The sequence below is a fragment of the Penicillium roqueforti genome (assembly GCF_015533775.1).
Source record: "Penicillium roqueforti strain LCP96 04111 chromosome Unknown scaffold_35, whole genome shotgun sequence".
Taxonomy (NCBI): Eukaryota; Fungi; Ascomycota; class Eurotiomycetes; order Eurotiales; family Aspergillaceae; genus Penicillium; species Penicillium roqueforti.
The window spans coordinates 198,680-214,850 of NW_024067599.1; the positions used below are offsets into that span (position 1 = coordinate 198,680).

Sequence of the window (16,171 nt, forward strand, 5' to 3'; positions counted from 1 at the left end):
GATAACTCCCACCCGGGCAGCCTCTCTCTTTCCCCTTCTGGTCGCATTGGTTAATTCATATTTCATTCCCTTCCTTTATCTTTCTTTTACCTCCCACACGAGTAGCATTCCTTAAGTTGCATTCCGTCGCCCCCCAGCAGTCGCCCTGGCAGTCGATCTTTGTTCAGTTCCGTTGCACTTTCATCGCACTTCCATCGAAAAGTAGCGAACTACTAATCCCCCCTTTCTTTCACTTCTGCCGTTTGACATTTCCAAGATAACCGCGTCACCTTCTTCCAACTTAGCTCATTCCAACAATCCGTCCTGTGAGAGATCGCTACGGTCATCGCACAGCTGTCGCTATCAGACCCCGTTGAAATGGCTTCTCTACCCGAGCCCCATGATAAGGAGTAAGTTTATCTTACACATGGATAATTGCAAGGATATTCGCTAACTAATTCCACCAGCTGGGAGCGTACCAATGCCAAATGTGAGAGATAATTTGGTTCTCAATCATGGTTACACGTACTGACTTAGATAGCATGGGAACTACCCTATTATGGCCCTGGTCCAGATTTCGGCCGGGGGACCATCTACGATGGGGATGCCGACCAGAACACGGATAATAAAAGTACCGATGAGGATGATGAGGATGCTTTCGAGGACATTAACTACGACCGCCCTCCCGTTGACTATCAGCTGCACCCTACAAGTTCAAAGGTTGCTGTAACTGGTCGGGCTATCTCAAGTGTACCTCCTGTACCTACGCCATCGCCGGTCCCAAGTCAAAGCACCTTTCAAACCCGACCAGTTCCTACTGGGTCCAGAACAGGTCGACCTCAGTCACCAATGGGGCCAGTGTTCAATGAGCGTGGGCCTAATACCGGAATTTCCAATACATTAGCACGGCCGCATTATTCGGCATGTAATCTCAAACCAGGTCAACGTACCCCTGTCAACAGGGGACAGACTGACACACCGCGACCACCGTTTTATTCCAAAAAAGGCAGCACTACTTCTACTCCTTCGCAACACAAAGCTAGGTGTCCAGCTATTTCATCGGGGCAAAATGACTCTCATTCCAAGGCAAAGTGGCGCAAGGGGTTCTCTCCAGATGGTAAGTATGCTCACATCAACCTCAAGTCCACCATTAACGATCAAATAGCGTCTTATCGTTTGCCATATGAGTGCCAAGTGTTTCAAGAGAAGTGAGTACATACAGCTTTGCAGTAGCTGGTCTTAAAACTAACCCAGACATTGAAGGATTAGACAAGTCACTTTAGGAGAAATTTCCAACGTCGACTTCCGTCAGCGGATTATCGAGGAGACAGATGCATATATGAGGATGAGCGCGGGAAACGCCAAGGTCCGTTTTTGCTAAAACCCTCCAATATCTAGAGACTCATTATACTAATAATCATGAAGCTTGTTCACATCTGGGGACGGCAAAAGCAGGTGTTGGAGGCCCAGAATTTGCTTCAGGATATGGTGAATCGGTTGATGCAGCAGCGGACTTCGCCTACAGTAGCGCGCTGGACCAAGGTTCACGCGCATTCAAATAGGAAGGTTGCCCATGCCCGGTCACAAGAAAGCCATGAGGAAAGATTGTCCGACATGCGGAAGCCCCCGAGAATCACCACGGATTACACGGTATGTATAACGCTCAGCCCGCCCTACTTTGCTTCCGTACTCTATGGATACTGACCGACACTTGATACTACAGCTCGCTTTCCTCTGGCCCTCGGATGGCCCCTCACTCAACCACTTGATCACTGCCCGGCGCGAGCTCCTCGATTCCATTCGATTGAGATATGACGTGAATATCTACATCAAGCCTGGTATCCCAGACTACCTTTTCATGTCTGGAAATAATGAGCGGGATATGTCCATCATTGCATCCCGATTCCGAGAGCTATGGGAGAGGGTAATGGTCCAGCATGAGACGGAAATCAAGCTGTTCCTTGTTGCGGCGCCCCGGGCAGAGCTTATGAGAACTCACGTCATCCTGCAAAAGTCCGGTCGGCTCTCGGTGCCTGTTATCTGTGGACCGGAGCTGGCCCCAGATGTAACCGCAACCTGGAAGACCACTGCGGATGAAATCAAGCTCAATAACAAGAACATTGTCACCACCCGCCTTAGGAAAGCACTGCATGTGATTCCTCAATTTCGGGGATTCCTGCAAATGCGAGCAAAGTTCGGTTCGTTCGCCCTGCAACAGTGGCGCAAGCCGAATGATGGCACTTCTTATGAGTTCTCAGAGTTTCGTGAGATGCTTACCCATATGAACACCGAAGGACGTTTGCTCCCAGGGTATGTGATATGTGATCTCCGCCATAATCTGATGATTTACTGACTGACTGATCTTTTAGAATCCGGCTGCAGCAAGATGAGATCTTTGACCGGATCATGGAATCAACCTTTCTAAAGCCCTGGGGTAAAGCCAAAATCAAATCCCTGCTGAGCCTGATGCCCAAATATTCCGCCAACTTTGAGTACCAAGTGAACAAGGATTCGGTAATTCGCGTGGAGGCAAAATTCTCTCTTCCTCTTGGCTCGCAGGAGTTTGAAGTCAACGGAGTCCGTTGTTTCAAATCCAAACAGATCGGTGCTCCTGTTGATCGTCAGATGCCCATGCAGATCAGCATGATTGACTTTGAAAGGTTTGTCTACCCAATATCCTTTCGGAATTTTACTGGAAGCTAAGTTTATATATAGGTCCGATTGGCAGCTTGAAGTGAAGGCTCTTGAACTCTGCCCCGAAAAGGAGATATCCCCCGAGCTAGACAAATTCATGCGTTCTATTGCTTTCCAATGGAACCCGAGTGCAAAGAGCATTGGATCTGTCCCCCAGCGCAAGGCGAGGTTCTCATATGGTGCGCCAGTCAAGCGTTTCGTCGAGAAGGCCACAATCCAACTCCAAGTCAAAGACTCGCCGCATGTCTTCGAGCTCGCCCGCTTCGACGAGTACACGTACGGGGTTGGTCACTGGTCGATGACCCCCAAAGTGTCCTGGGGTGCATCGCTGTTCAATCCTAGTTGGGATGATATACTAGGTGAGCAGGCTGATGTCAAGGCTCTCGATATCTCCAAAGAGGGGTGTCTGTCGGTGTTCTTTCCCCCGCCGGGAGATGAGCAGGAACAGACAGAAAAGCCGAAAACGGACGATGAGCTCCGCAAGGAGGCCGAGAACCGAAAGATGGATGAGGAGAAGCAGCTGGGCTCTTTCATGAGCACTGTCCAGCAGGTTGCGCGGATGCTAGGAAATCCTGGCGCTGAGATGCCAGACTTCCTTGAGAACGATCTTGGAAGTCTGTTCTAGTCGATGTGTGCAAATCGTCCCAAATTTGTCGCATCTCATGCGACCACAAGGGCCAACTCAGAATAATAAAAAAAAAAGAAAGAAAGAATTAAAACGAGACAAAAGACAAAAACAACACCCATATCATAACCGTCCGGCTTGCTAATCAAGCCGAGATCATTAGGTATGTAGCAATAACAGTGCCAATTCAGAGTTATTCCTGTTCCCAATATCGGAGAACTCCTTTAGCCCTAGATTCGTGGTGGATTTTCTCGTTCTTATAATTCCTCTCCAGTTTGCTTGATCCAAAATGGTGAGACAGAGACCTGTATATTATTTGGATTTTTCTATGGTAAGCCATGTTTGGCCTGTTCGTACCACACAGGTCGAATTTAACCCTGAGGAGCACCCTCTGAGAGCAACTTCTGCCTCAATGCTGTAGGAAAGAGGTTAGCAAGCGAAAAGAAATGGTCTCGCAAAGCAATGCGAATCCCGGCTCCTATTATCCAGGTAAGGGTCGACTAACTCTCTTCCGTAATGCGCAGTTGCGAGCTCTTGGTCTGTACAATCTTCTCCAGCTCCTGCAAGTTTGCCTCCAGTCCCTTGACCTTCTCACCATAAAATGCGACCGCCTTAGGCGCAGTCTGGAAGAAGAAATCATCAGCCCAATGAACCCGATCACCGATATAGCCCTGCCGCCACATACCTTCTCAACATAAAATCCAGTTCCGACATCAACAAGCACCTTCTCGCGATCCGTCAACCGGCCCTTGACGTACAGGGAGCTGGTGAGGGGCACGAGGATCTCATCACGGCCATCGGTTCCCATCTTCTCATTCCCAATCACGCCGTCGTTGATCGTGCGCACACAGTCGCGGAACTTGGCCTGGGCGGCGCGCAGCTTCGTGTGCGAGGTGGTCAGGTGTTCCAATTCGGAGGTGAGGCGGGTTTGGAGTGCGCGGAGCTGAGGGATGGAGAGGGTGGCGAGGTTGACTAGTTTCTGGTAGTTAGCATGTATTTATCGCCATATGACACAGATAGCCGGAAGCCCGCGCTGTGTCATTCTGGTGATGGGGGGACCGGTGACGCACTGCCTTGGGGAGCTCCTTCTGATGGGGCGTTTTGTGACATTTTGGGATTCGGAAAGAAGAATAGGGTATGGTATTAGGGGGGATCGATTTCCGTGATTGTTGTGTTATTGTAGATCAGATCCTCGCATTGGGACCGTATAGGTGGTGGGGGGAGCTTCAAAAAACTCCTGGGTCTTGTTGCGTGGTGATAGTGGGGTTAAGTGTTGGCAGGCGGAATAGTGGACGGTTGTGTTTATACCCACGCACTTGACATACAGCAAAGATTTGCTTATTACCTCATATTGTATGAGCGTTACAATTTGTTAAAAGAAAGCTGTCAGTATATTATCCATATATTAATATATATTAATCCATTCATTCATAGCTACAAGTACTCTGTAGGTAAAATGCTATCTGCGGGGAAAAAAAGATCACTCCGAAGTTCTCCGCTCCGCTCCGTAATCCTTCTTCACCACATATCAATGGCGTCGAGACTGGCAGCATGTGAAGCTTGCAGAAAGGCGAAGGTCGCCTGTGATCATAAGCGACCAGCATGTACTCGGTGTGCAAGCAACGACAGAGCCGGGATCTGCATTTACCGGACGACCCCGTTCAAGAGAAGAAGAGCGGAGAGCTCTACACCTCTGCAGTCTCCTAGGTAGGTAATGCATATTCATATTTGCTTTACTTTCACATGCTTATCAAGTCTGCAGTCGGCTACCACCGGCCCAACCATCCTTCACCCCAAGGAATAATCCCTATCCAAACCCGGGCTTTCTGGGGTCCTCTAGCCATGTCGCTATTTTCAACGAAATTTCCCCGCAAGACTATCATGCATCTGATACCTACCAAGCCTCCGAGGATCTCACGATGCTGATGCAGTTGCAGTCCACTGGCGAGAATATCTTGTTAATCCAAGGCGCGGATGTCCTCAGACAGCTGTTCAACACATTTCCGCTAGCCGCCATGAAAGATTTTGTTACTTTTTGGCTGGCAACGGGAGCGAATCTAGCTCTGGCAGAGCCTTTTACCGAGAAGTGTACTGAAAATATGACGCGCCTGTTTACGTCCTTCTCACAGGAAGATAACTGGCATTTGGCATATGCCCAGCGTCTGACACAAAACTCCCGGGAACCTTTGCAGTTTGACAGCACATCCGATATGGAAAGTTTCTCCGCCCAGTTTCTCGACCAGAAATTCCGATGGGAAAGTCTAGGCATCTTCCTCTCTGCCGTGAGCCGAGCAGCAATCGCTATACCATTTTTCCCGCCATTGTTCAAAACCGAAAAGGATAATTTCGTGCTTCGGAAGCTCTCTACAAGACTTAGTGATCTTGCGTTAGATATTGTTCTCTCGTTGGATTGCTTAAACGACCTACAACTGGTTCTACAGTATGAGAACTTTATTGTACACACCCATGTTGATGGGGATCAAAGTAAGAACTCCTCGTTGATTTTGTCTGTAGAAACCCGCAGCTCACAGAGAATCCAGGCTATCACTCTTGGAGTAGACTTGGAGGTGTTCTGTCGTCCATGTTTGCCCTTGGCTACCATGAGAATATCGAAAAAACCAAGCCACCAATTCCGACATTCCTTTCGGAATTACGAAAAGCAGCTTGGGCCACCACGTACTCAGCCGACAAGAATGTGGCTATTTTCCTTGGTCGGCCACCTCGGATGAGCAAGCGGTTCTGTCACTTCCAATTGCCTTTGGCCCCGACAAGCTCGGATCAGGTTTTCAATGCCTCACCCGTTGAGGACGAGGTCGTCAGATGGAAAATAGATACACCGATCTGCTACAGGGCAGGTATTCGGTGGGCGACCCTTTGCTCCGGACTGAAAGAAGATGTCCTCGAATTGCTTCGATTAAAGCAGCGCGAGAATTTCAATCGGAAAGCTAGGTAAGTTAGCGCCCTCCAATGTGGGAACCACTTTCTCATCCTAGTGTTTGATATAGCGTCATTCGGCAAAAGGCTGAAACTCAATGGGCAAATCTACCTTCTCAATTCCGACTTTCGGGCCCTTTGAAAGAATGTTCTGGGGATGCGTTCGAACGTGACCTTATAGCTAGCATACGCCTGGACCAGCTACATGTTCTCTTTCTACTTCAATTGTCGTGCCTGGATACCCTGACTGAGCCCGATCCGTGTATACTCGACATCTCGGATCAAATACTCTCTCTTGTAGTGGACACAATCCTTCTACGAGATCAACTGGTCAACTCTGGAATTGGACTCATTTGGAAGGTATGTCTATCTACTATCAGGACTTGAACCGTTACTTACTGGACTGAACACCTATTAGATCGCTCACTTCGGACTTCCAGCTACAGGGATCATCCTCCTGTCAATGCTGAAAGAACACCGTACATTAACAGAAGGAAGATCCTCGTGGTCTAAAACAATACTCAATCTCGGTATCTTTGTTGCGCAGGTTCAGGTAGGGAGCATCGTTCGGCGTGGAGATCCGAACTACGCTTTGATATCCAAAGCGACACAGACGATTGAGCGGTTCCTTGATTCTATACAACGTGAAGGGATACAATCCCCGACACAGCTGTCACCGCAGCCAGGAGAGAATGGTGATTGGGCTGCGTTTTTCAGTCAGGATCTGTGTGATTTCGAGACTGACTTTTGGGAGAACCTCGCGTATCATCCTTCTTTATTGCCTTCAGACCCTATTTTGCCTCCAATATAGGATTAATACAGTAATATAAATGCAGAATACATGGCGAAACCTTTCATCAGTTACTTAGGCATGGAGTTGAAATCACTAAAATCTCATTTAAAGAACATTATGGATTATTTTATCAAGTAGGATACCAAAGATATATAACGATACCAAACTCTGCCATTATCTATACATCAAATCACCTTCGGTCCTCTACTATGATTTGTGTGCTATATCGAGACACGCCGGCTGTTGTTGAATCGTCATAAGGGAGATCACTCACCTATCTCCAAACCATGCTCCTCATCTTGGTCATCTGGAGTGGGTTCACGGGCCTTAAGAAGGAAATAATCTCGCATCGAAGACCACACGCTACTGTCTGGTTCAACAGACTTATTCTTGATCTTGTAAGGCGTAAAACTTTCACCCATCCATGCATCACCATCGGCGTCCAGAATTTCTTCGTCATTTGAAGACGAATCACTTAGAGTAGTGAAGGTACTCCATTCAACTTTCTCCTTTGGCAACCGCGAGGCCTTCGATCTTTTCTTTTGTGGCGGAGAAGTTTCTCCGTCCTTTTCGTCATCGCTAGTCCGCTTGCGTTTGCCTTGTTCAATAGTACTTGTGGAAATACCGAATTCAGTGCGGGGCGGAGATGGAGCTTCTGTAGTATCAGCAGTATAGAAGTCATCTGGGATAGGGGAATGAATATCTTCCGGTGCAACAAGGAGACGGGAGTCTGGAGGAGGGTCAATGCTAGGTTGAATGAAAGGGGCAGTAGGGGGATAAGGGGAATGATACCCACCGGAAGCCCAAAATGTATCCTTCGTAGCAGCCTTGGGAACAGGACTAACAGGAAATACTGGGGCAGGGACAGGATTCGGAGAAGCAACAGGAAATATAGTACGATTACGAGTGCGAACCGGGGTAAAAGTATGACCAGAAGTAGGAACGGGGGCAAGAACAGGAACAGGAACAGGAGCAGGAGAGGGGACAAGAGCACGTGCACGAGCACGAGCACGAGTAAGACGAGCAGGAGTAGGAGCAGGGGCATGGGCAGGTGTAGGGGCAGGGAGAAGGGAAAATCCAGGGCCAGGGCGAGGGGCAAGACCACCCGCAGGAGCAGGGAGAGAGAAAACTTCAAAAATAGGATAATTAGGATCAGTGACTCTCCATGTGGGATCAGTGAAGCGGTAAAATCGAAGCACATCGAATATACGCTCGGTAAGCTCCGCTGAGTCTGGGACATGAGCAAGAACTACAGCTGGCAACTCATGTTGCCTAGCAGTAATCCTGCGTCTGACCTCAAATCCACAGTGACCTCTGAATGTTCCGTTCCAAGGTCTTCCTTGTTGAAGAGCATTGTACAGAATGGGATTATAGATCTCTTTAATCAGGTGTTGGGTGGCCAGTCGATCTTGAGTATTCGTAGCCATATCGATGCCGAGTGCTGCCCAAATAGGACCCTCATGGCTTGGGCTCATATTTATTCTTAACTCTGCGGTTACTCGAGCCATACTGGAAGATGCTGATGAGAAGTGGGTTTAATCGAAGTCAGTATTGGACTGTTGGGTTGGATTGCAAGACTGTTGGCCTGTAGTGGTTTAGAATTCTTGGAAATAATGAGACTTGAGATGGAATATATCAACTATTAAGTACCAAAAAGCTCCTTTGTAGGCTATTAGATTGTTGTGAATATGGTCTATGTATTTTGGAAGACATAAAGAGACATATTCTTCTCAAAGAACACTCTTTTAGAACAAAGGGATGTGTCAATAAAATAATCGGCAATTCTAAACAAGGCCTTTATGAGGTAGTTAAGAATACAAGTTATTGTTTCTCTTCCTGTAGAAACAAAGGAAGGGAAAAGGAGAAAGTGCCCAAGAATAACTACCCCTGTTAGAAACAAAAGGAAACCCACAAAGGAAATTAGGAATGAAGCTCGAATCTGTCTTCTAAGATATTGATCTATAAATGGATCTCTATAGAATTAAAGTAATGGCTTTTGATGAAACGGCCACCTGCGTGGTTGAAATAACTGTAGGTGATGCTTACTGAATACCTGAGTTCATCTTGTGAAGAAGCTCCCTAATCGCCATCTTGCCGCTACGCTGGGCTATTTCAATGGCCAGCTCCCTTTTATAGTTCAACGTAAGTTATAAACTACAGATCAACAGAGTTAAAAGATCTCACGGGGTCGTCAGCCTCTGCTTCGAGAGTTGAGATCTAGAAAGACATCAGCTTGACAGAGCCAAACAGTATCCTCTATGGTGCCGACTGCTGTGCAACATGTGTTTCCCTGGAAACAGTCTGTAGCTTCATCATTAGTTCAGGTTTACGCGGCTGCAGGGGGTGCCTAGGTAGTGCTCGGAGTGAGTCTGTGCTTATTCCTCGCCTACTTAAGGCAAACAATGCCGCTAGACCGCCACACTTGTGTTCCAATGATGATTATGGACTGAATATGCTTTTGTAGGAACTTATTCAGACAATTCATCCCTAGGCGCCGATTCAAAGGATGAGCAGCTATCTCTGTGGTGGCTTGAAAGCACCTTTTGTCTACCTTGGGTGATTCTTCGTATCTGAAATCAGTTTCACCGGTAGTTTCGTTGGGAGCGAGTTGGACCTTTCCGTTGCCTAATACTTATTCTGGTCAAGGACTGTACTAGTCCTTTAGCATGTTGGCGCAAACTGTATTTTTCAATCTCACTCCGGAACGAACTCATGTGCATGAAGCAAGGGATGGCTCCACTAGACTTTCTGACAGGGCTCACAAAATATCGTAAAAACCAATGTTGATATAGGAGATATTGGTAGGGTAATGTAAGAAGACAGCGCCGAGGATCTTCTAAGCCCGTCGTGGGGCTGTGTAGAGGGGGTTTATGCGGAACGAAGAAGGCAAAGGCGGTCGAACTTGGTTTCAAGAAAGGGAATAGACCTCTGCTGTACACAGACACTTTACCCCTCGTTGACTAATATTCACCCACGTGATAATCACATGGTCCATGCGGCAGTGTCACGTGGTAAAAATCACCAATCTCGGCCATGAGCTTATGTTTCTAGGCTAAACGGGACCCCGGACCCATAATTCTATATTATGTAATATTCTGAGGTACTTCCATAAATTCTAATTCTAATATGGCGTGTACTCCCTGGCTCTCAATAATGGCTTCCGCCTAATGAGGCATCCTCTCTCCGAGACATTCCGGATGTCTCGTCTCTTACCGTGGTTCTACTATTACTGATTTTACAGCGCGTCTCAAGACGGTGAGCAGGGCAACTGACCCCGAGGGCACGTACCCGGCGGACTCCACCTTGGTGTCAAACTTCTGTTAGTACGGGGTACGTGGGATTCGCCAGCCTCCACCTATGTTGTATATTTTTTAGCTCATAATTTAAGGTAGTATTCAATTCGGTATTTTACAGAGTCAAAATAATTTAATGTTTAAATACTACCACTCTAACTCTCAATTTTTTTTTTACCTAACTAACGAGGGCTCCCGAGCATGACGAACGGCCTAGAATCTGGCTGGCATACTGTACCTAACATGAGAAATCCAGGGTTATACAATAGAGGAGAGGAGTTAGAGAAACTCAAAGCAATACAAAATACACGTTCAATACTACGGACTAAGATTGATTAGGGATATATTAGGCCGATCTTTGCGCCACTGAACCCTACTAGGGTACGCCCTGTTAGGGTACGTCCATTGTTGTATACATAACTACATGTACATATGTAGGTGCCCACCTAGTTAGACGGGATACTTTTCTTGATAAGATATTTGTAATAGTCTGGACACGGAGTAGTCCGATACATGCAGTAAATGTCATAAGTTACAACTCGATATCTCAACAATGGCGGTCTATATGAACGATTCCTATTAGTATCAAATGAGTGCCACGGTCCGAGAACTCCGATGACCTGCATCCTGAATCCTGAATCCTGAATCCTGATGTGACCCTGCGCGCTATGCCCATTTATAGCTTGGCCGAAATCACCAACCTTCTTTCCCCGCATAGAACTTCGACGTGGTCGATTGAACGACGATGGATGATTATTGCCAGACTTGGGCTGGTTTGAAATTCGGACAACTGTTTTGTACTCTTTACAGCCTCAATTTACGGTCTTTTGCTCGATGTCAGTGGCGCCAAAATTTAACATCATGGCGTCCTGTCCGTGACTTGGGCCCGGGTGCTATGATCCCGTTTGCGTCTTAGTGCTGACGGGTGGTCCAATGTGGCTATTCCTCAAACAAAGAACAAAGCCACATGTTTCATTTGGGGGCTGATCTGCAGTTTCGCTCACCCCACGGGGAAAAGTTTGATCTCTTTTATATTCTGTGGGGTAGCCGACCTTCCCTCTACACTTTTCAAAATCCAAGATCTTCTGAATCTGAAAGCTACCAAAAAGCTCCCCATCATGGATGAAAAGTCGTCTAAGAGCGATTTCCCTCACTTTGAGCATGTGCTCCCAGCTAAGACAGAGCTGGATGAGGCTATCAACCCTGATGCACCTCCGAGGCGCCAGGCGATCGGTATCAACATCGTTGAGAATCCGTTGACGGTAAGTCACAACTGAGAGCCTCTTTCATGTTCGTGTCGGACATGAACACTGATCATCTTTGGGTATACAGCGCGTCTCTAAGGAGCAGGCTATTATCGATGCCCGGAATTATGCCGAGTCGCATAATATGAGCGAATATGCCGATCTGTTTGGGCGGGCTGCTGTGGTTGCGCGGAGCCCCAAAGAGTTCCCATCGGCTACTGAGATCGATGAAGAGGAGCGCACTGCTCTTGCATACGAGAGGGACCATAAATGGCACGGCTCATTCATGCTCTGGTACTCAATTAGTCTATGTGCTATCGGTGCTGCCACACAAGGATGGGATCAGACTGGATCCAACGGAGCCAACTTGTCCTTCCCTGAGGAATTCGGAATTGCCGGTAAAGGAAAAGATGAATGGATCGTGGGAATTGTCAACTCCATCATCTTCTTGACCGCAGGCCTTATGTAAGTTAAAGCCCTGTGATGATCATTTTTCTTCTATCTTTTGCGACTGACCTTGTACATAGTGGTGCTTGGATTGTTGATCCACTTAACCACTATTTGGGCCGGAGAGGTGAGATTTTTGTCACTGCTCTCTGTCTCACTGCCACGCCCATTGGTTCTGGCTTCGCAAAGTCATGGCAAGGACTCTTCGCTGCGCGATTTGTGATGGGAATCGGAATTGGCGCAAAGAACGCTACAGTGCCCATTTATTCAGCTGAGATGGCTCCAGCCAGAATTCGAGGTGCTCTTGTCATGTTCTGGCAACTTTGGGTCGTAGCCGGTGAGTATCTCTAATCCCTCGTCAAGGAACATGACTAATCCCTAATGCAGGTATTTTCTTGGGCTTCGCTGCCAACGTTATTGTCAAGGATGTGAAAGATATCGCCTGGCGTCTTCAGCTCGGCTCCGCATTCATTCCATCCTTCATCCTTGCCATTGGCATCTTCTTCTGTCCCGAGTCTCCTCGCTGGCTTATGAAGCATAACAGGCACGCTGAAGCATTCCAGTCCATGAAGCGCTTGCGAGCTCATCCAATTATTGCTGCTCGAGACTTCTATTATTCATACGTGATCTACGAGGAGGAACTCAAGGAGACTCGGGGCGCAGGCTATTTCTCACGTCTGTGGGACTGTTTCGCCGTCCCGAGGATCAGACGGGCTAACTACGGTGCCTCGACTGTTATGATTGCGCAGCAAATGTGCGGTATCAATAGTAAGTTGTATCTCGTCGCGTGAGATGGCCTAGTGGTAACACGTTTTAGTCATTTCTTTCTACAGCTCGACCATCTTCCGGGATGTCGGTTACACAGAAGACCAGGCCTTGTATGCGTCTCTTGGCTACGGTGCTATCCAAGTTGTGGCAACTATTCCAACTTTGTTCCTGATCGACACCAAAGGCCGAAGAACCTTGACTTTGATCGTAAGCCGTTCCGAGATCTCTTGCGGAATCTCACTAACTATTGATCTTATGAAGACATTCCCCCTGATGTGCATCTTCCTTTTAGCTGGTGGTCTCTCTCTTTTGAACAAGACGGATAATCATGGGGCTATGATTGCACCAGTTGCCTTGTAAGTTTGGTAATTGTTTTATCTGAGTACAGGCTCTGATTCATATCTCCGACTAGGTTTGTGTATTTGTTTACTATTGCCTATTCCTTGGGCGAAGGGCCAGTCGCTTTCCAATATTCAGCTGAGGTATTCCCGACCATTCAGCGAGAACAAGGAATGGCGTGGGCTGTTTGTATCAACAACACTTTTGGTAAGTATCCCTACATCAAACCTATCGAACATTCCATTGACAAACTATTCTATAGCTGGCATCCTTAGTCTAACATTCCCTCGGATGATGACTGTGATGACTCAAACTGGCGCTTGTAAGTTAATAGTCCTAGACCATGCTGTTCAAATAACTGACCCTTGCTCTAGTCGGCTTCTATGCTGGTCTTAACCTCCTAGCTTGGTTTATGATTTTCTGCTTTGTCAGGGAGACCAAGCAGCTGACTCTAGAAGAATTGGATCGTACGTTAACTACGGAATCTACATGACCATGTACTGACATATATCGCAGAGGTATTCTCGGTGCCAACCAAGAAGTTTATCCACTATGAACTTACTGTGTGGCTTCCTTGGTGGATCAAGCGATACATCTTCAGACAGAATATTGAACGACCGCCACCAATCATTGCACTGGGCGACGGTGTCAGGTAAAAGCTCATACAGCTCTACATACTGAAGATCTTCAGACTGTGAATTTTGGGTTGGCAGGTCTTTTTTTTTATCACTGGTAACTTGGTCTTTCATTATCCTATCTCTATGAGGTAGAGGAGAGTGATCTACATTTTAACTGAATAGTTCGGTCGTTACATACGCAAAATACATTTCTAGTACTATGCACTGAAGCAGTGATATCATATACAAATAAGGAGCCAAACTTCGCGTGCCTTCCTCTCTTGCGAAAGCACTGGTATATCAGGTCGGTGTAGGTAAACAAAGTCTTTTGGTAGGAACGAATCAGCCCAACTTCAAATTTGTAAACTCCGAGGTCAAGTACAACTCATCTCAATGCATATTCTTCGACTCGTATTTCAATATCCCTTCATTACTATCATCATGGACCAAACATCTGCAGAACGTCAAACTTTCATCGAAGCCCCGGATCAAGACACAGTGAACCCAGAAGCCTCAACCGCGAACATACAGTCTACACTGGCAGATGATCGATTTCAGTCAACATCCAACACCTCACTAATCCCACATCTTGAGGATGTCCATCATAACGTCTCAAAATCACTAAGGGTCAATGAAGATTTGATGAGTTGGTCAGATGCCTGGTTCCCAGGGGACGAGCGACTGTGCCCCTTGTGGATGGGGCCTTGGATTGAATTTCCTCAACTTCAAGAAGAGATGTGGAACGAAATTTTCAACACGCCCGAACTTGTCGATGCCCGTATTTTCCCTCCGCAAGTCGCCGTCCGCCACGCTGCTCACATCCTAGAATGGTACATAGTGTATTCAGAGGAGACCTTGAAGATATTTGCAAACAGGTCAGTGGACGATTTCCTCGCCACGACTTTTAATTTTATGGAACAAGAGGACACATTGCGATACAGGTTCAGTGTCCGGGGACAATTGCGCTTCGACCGCCCGCGTCATTGCTGCACCTCTGTTGCGAATTTCGGATTCGAAGAGCCAGCATATGCAGTCCTGTATATTCCTTCATATTGTCTGACTTTGCCCGAACTGGTTGCAGGGTTGCACGGGACATCACCGATGGAGACCTTCGAGAAGAAACCAACTACATTCGAGGAACATGCCACTTACGTAGTGTCTCGTGCGATCGTTCGGATCTATTCACGGATGATCTGCTCTGGACGCCGGTATGGGTATATCTACACAGGAGAGGCCTTGGTATTCCTTCAAATTCCCCCGGACGACAGTAGCAATATCAAATACTATCTATGTGTTCCCAGTCGAGACGTCGTTTATCATGGTTATGATTCCCAGTCAGAATGGGTTCGCCGTACTACTTTGGGCCAAATCTTCGCTTTCGCACTTCAGTCTTTGGCTGCCAGCCCACCAACGCAGGAATGGCAAGACGCAGTTTACCAAACCTATCGTGCGCTTGATAAAGATGACTCAATTCTCCTGCCTCAAACCCCGGATGCCATTCGATTTAGCCCGCCAGCAGAGTTTCTATATGAGACCTCGTTCTGGGTTAAATTCTGGGGGAATCTTCTGCTTGCAGACATACAAATAGGCGAATATGAAACCTCTCGTTCACAGAGTTCTGAGTTATCAGACGTTTGCAAGCCTTATTGTACCCAGGCATGCCTCCTTGGTACCTTTCAAAAGGATGTTCTGGATCAGAACTGTCCGAATGCTGCTGCCCATGGCACAGAAAGACATCAGATTACCTCACAGGAGATATGCGACATGATGAATGAACAACTCCGCGCGAATCGGTATAGAGGATTCCAACAGCTGCACATCGTTGGTCGAACCTGTTATCTGTTAAAAGCAACGTTGCTGTCTCATGGATACACGATGTTGATCAAGGCCACCAGCTCCAAGCGGTCACACAGGATCAATACTGAGTTGAAAAACTATCAGAATTTGCTTCCATTGCAGGGAAGTAAGATTCCTGTATGTCTTGGGATGTTTTCGCCGAAGATCCCATATTGGTATCATGGTACTAAAATGACCTCCATGCTGCTCATCAGTTGGTCTGGAATTCGAGCGGACCAACATACCACTCTTGAAACGTGTGAGTACCTTGAACAGGAGATGCAAAAGCTTGAAGACAAACTTAAGGAACATGGAGTTGTTCAGAAAGATGCAGCTTTTCGCAATGTTTTGTGGAATCCCACATCACAATCTTTTGTGATGGTTGACTTGGAAGATTTGAAGTGGCTGGGGAGCGAGGGAAGCGAATCCAACGGAGGCTCAATTCAGTCCAGTGACTACCTTGGAGATGTCGGCAAGTAACCTTTGATTTTGGCGCTCACAAAGATATTGTGAGTAACAGTTGGTTGAGTTGGAAGAAAAGGCACCGCAAAAATTCTATATTTATTCCCAACGCTATCTTTATGATGCATGCCGTCTTCCTT

At 47.1% G+C, this 16,171-nt stretch overlaps 6 protein-coding genes across 6 annotated transcripts; 4 read left to right on the forward strand and 2 right to left on the reverse strand.

Moving 5' to 3' along the window:
- Positions 1-357: 357 nt before the first annotated feature.
- On the forward strand, positions 358-3,298 carry LCP9604111_8659 (uncharacterized protein; the record flags this gene model as incomplete). The annotated part of the gene is made up of 9 exons (XM_039076826.1): positions 358-389; positions 447-469; positions 521-1,096; positions 1,145-1,187; positions 1,243-1,345; positions 1,405-1,629; positions 1,703-2,289; positions 2,349-2,639; positions 2,695-3,298. The coding sequence occupies 9 exons, from the start codon at positions 358-360 to the stop codon at positions 3,296-3,298; spliced, it is 2,484 nt and encodes an 827-aa protein (XP_038925403.1).
- Positions 3,299-3,669: 371 nt separating this feature from the next.
- On the reverse strand, positions 3,670-4,408 carry LCP9604111_8660 (prefoldin subunit 5; the record flags this gene model as incomplete). The annotated part of the gene is made up of 4 exons (XM_039076828.1): positions 3,670-3,713; positions 3,804-3,921; positions 3,984-4,270; positions 4,369-4,408. The coding sequence occupies 4 exons, from the start codon at positions 4,406-4,408 to the stop codon at positions 3,670-3,672; spliced, it is 489 nt and encodes a 162-aa protein (XP_038925404.1).
- A 421-nt stretch (positions 4,409-4,829) lies between these two features.
- On the forward strand, positions 4,830-7,043 carry LCP9604111_8661 (transcriptional regulator family TF; the record flags this gene model as incomplete). Its single annotated transcript, XM_039076829.1, has 5 exons — positions 4,830-5,005; positions 5,061-5,782; positions 5,839-6,247; positions 6,304-6,592; positions 6,651-7,043. 5 exons carry the CDS (start codon positions 4,830-4,832, stop codon positions 7,041-7,043), a joined length of 1,989 nt encoding a protein of 662 aa, XP_038925405.1.
- A 248-nt stretch (positions 7,044-7,291) lies between these two features.
- LCP9604111_8662 (uncharacterized protein) lies at positions 7,292-8,533 on the reverse strand (the record flags this gene model as incomplete). The annotated part of the gene is made up of 1 exon (XM_039076830.1): positions 7,292-8,533. One exon carries the CDS (start codon positions 8,531-8,533, stop codon positions 7,292-7,294), a length of 1,242 nt encoding a protein of 413 aa, XP_038925406.1.
- Positions 8,534-11,436: 2,903 nt separating this feature from the next.
- On the forward strand, positions 11,437-13,772 carry LCP9604111_8663 (uncharacterized protein; the record flags this gene model as incomplete). Its single annotated transcript, XM_039076831.1, has 10 exons — positions 11,437-11,580; positions 11,651-12,027; positions 12,090-12,346; positions 12,397-12,777; positions 12,827-12,984; positions 13,039-13,133; positions 13,190-13,323; positions 13,379-13,438; positions 13,491-13,583; positions 13,633-13,772. 10 exons carry the CDS (start codon positions 11,437-11,439, stop codon positions 13,770-13,772), a joined length of 1,839 nt encoding a protein of 612 aa, XP_038925407.1.
- A 402-nt stretch (positions 13,773-14,174) lies between these two features.
- On the forward strand, positions 14,175-16,049 carry LCP9604111_8664 (uncharacterized protein; the record flags this gene model as incomplete). The annotated part of the gene is made up of 1 exon (XM_039076832.1): positions 14,175-16,049. One exon carries the CDS (start codon positions 14,175-14,177, stop codon positions 16,047-16,049), a length of 1,875 nt encoding a protein of 624 aa, XP_038925408.1.
- Positions 16,050-16,171: the final 122 nt, after the last annotated feature.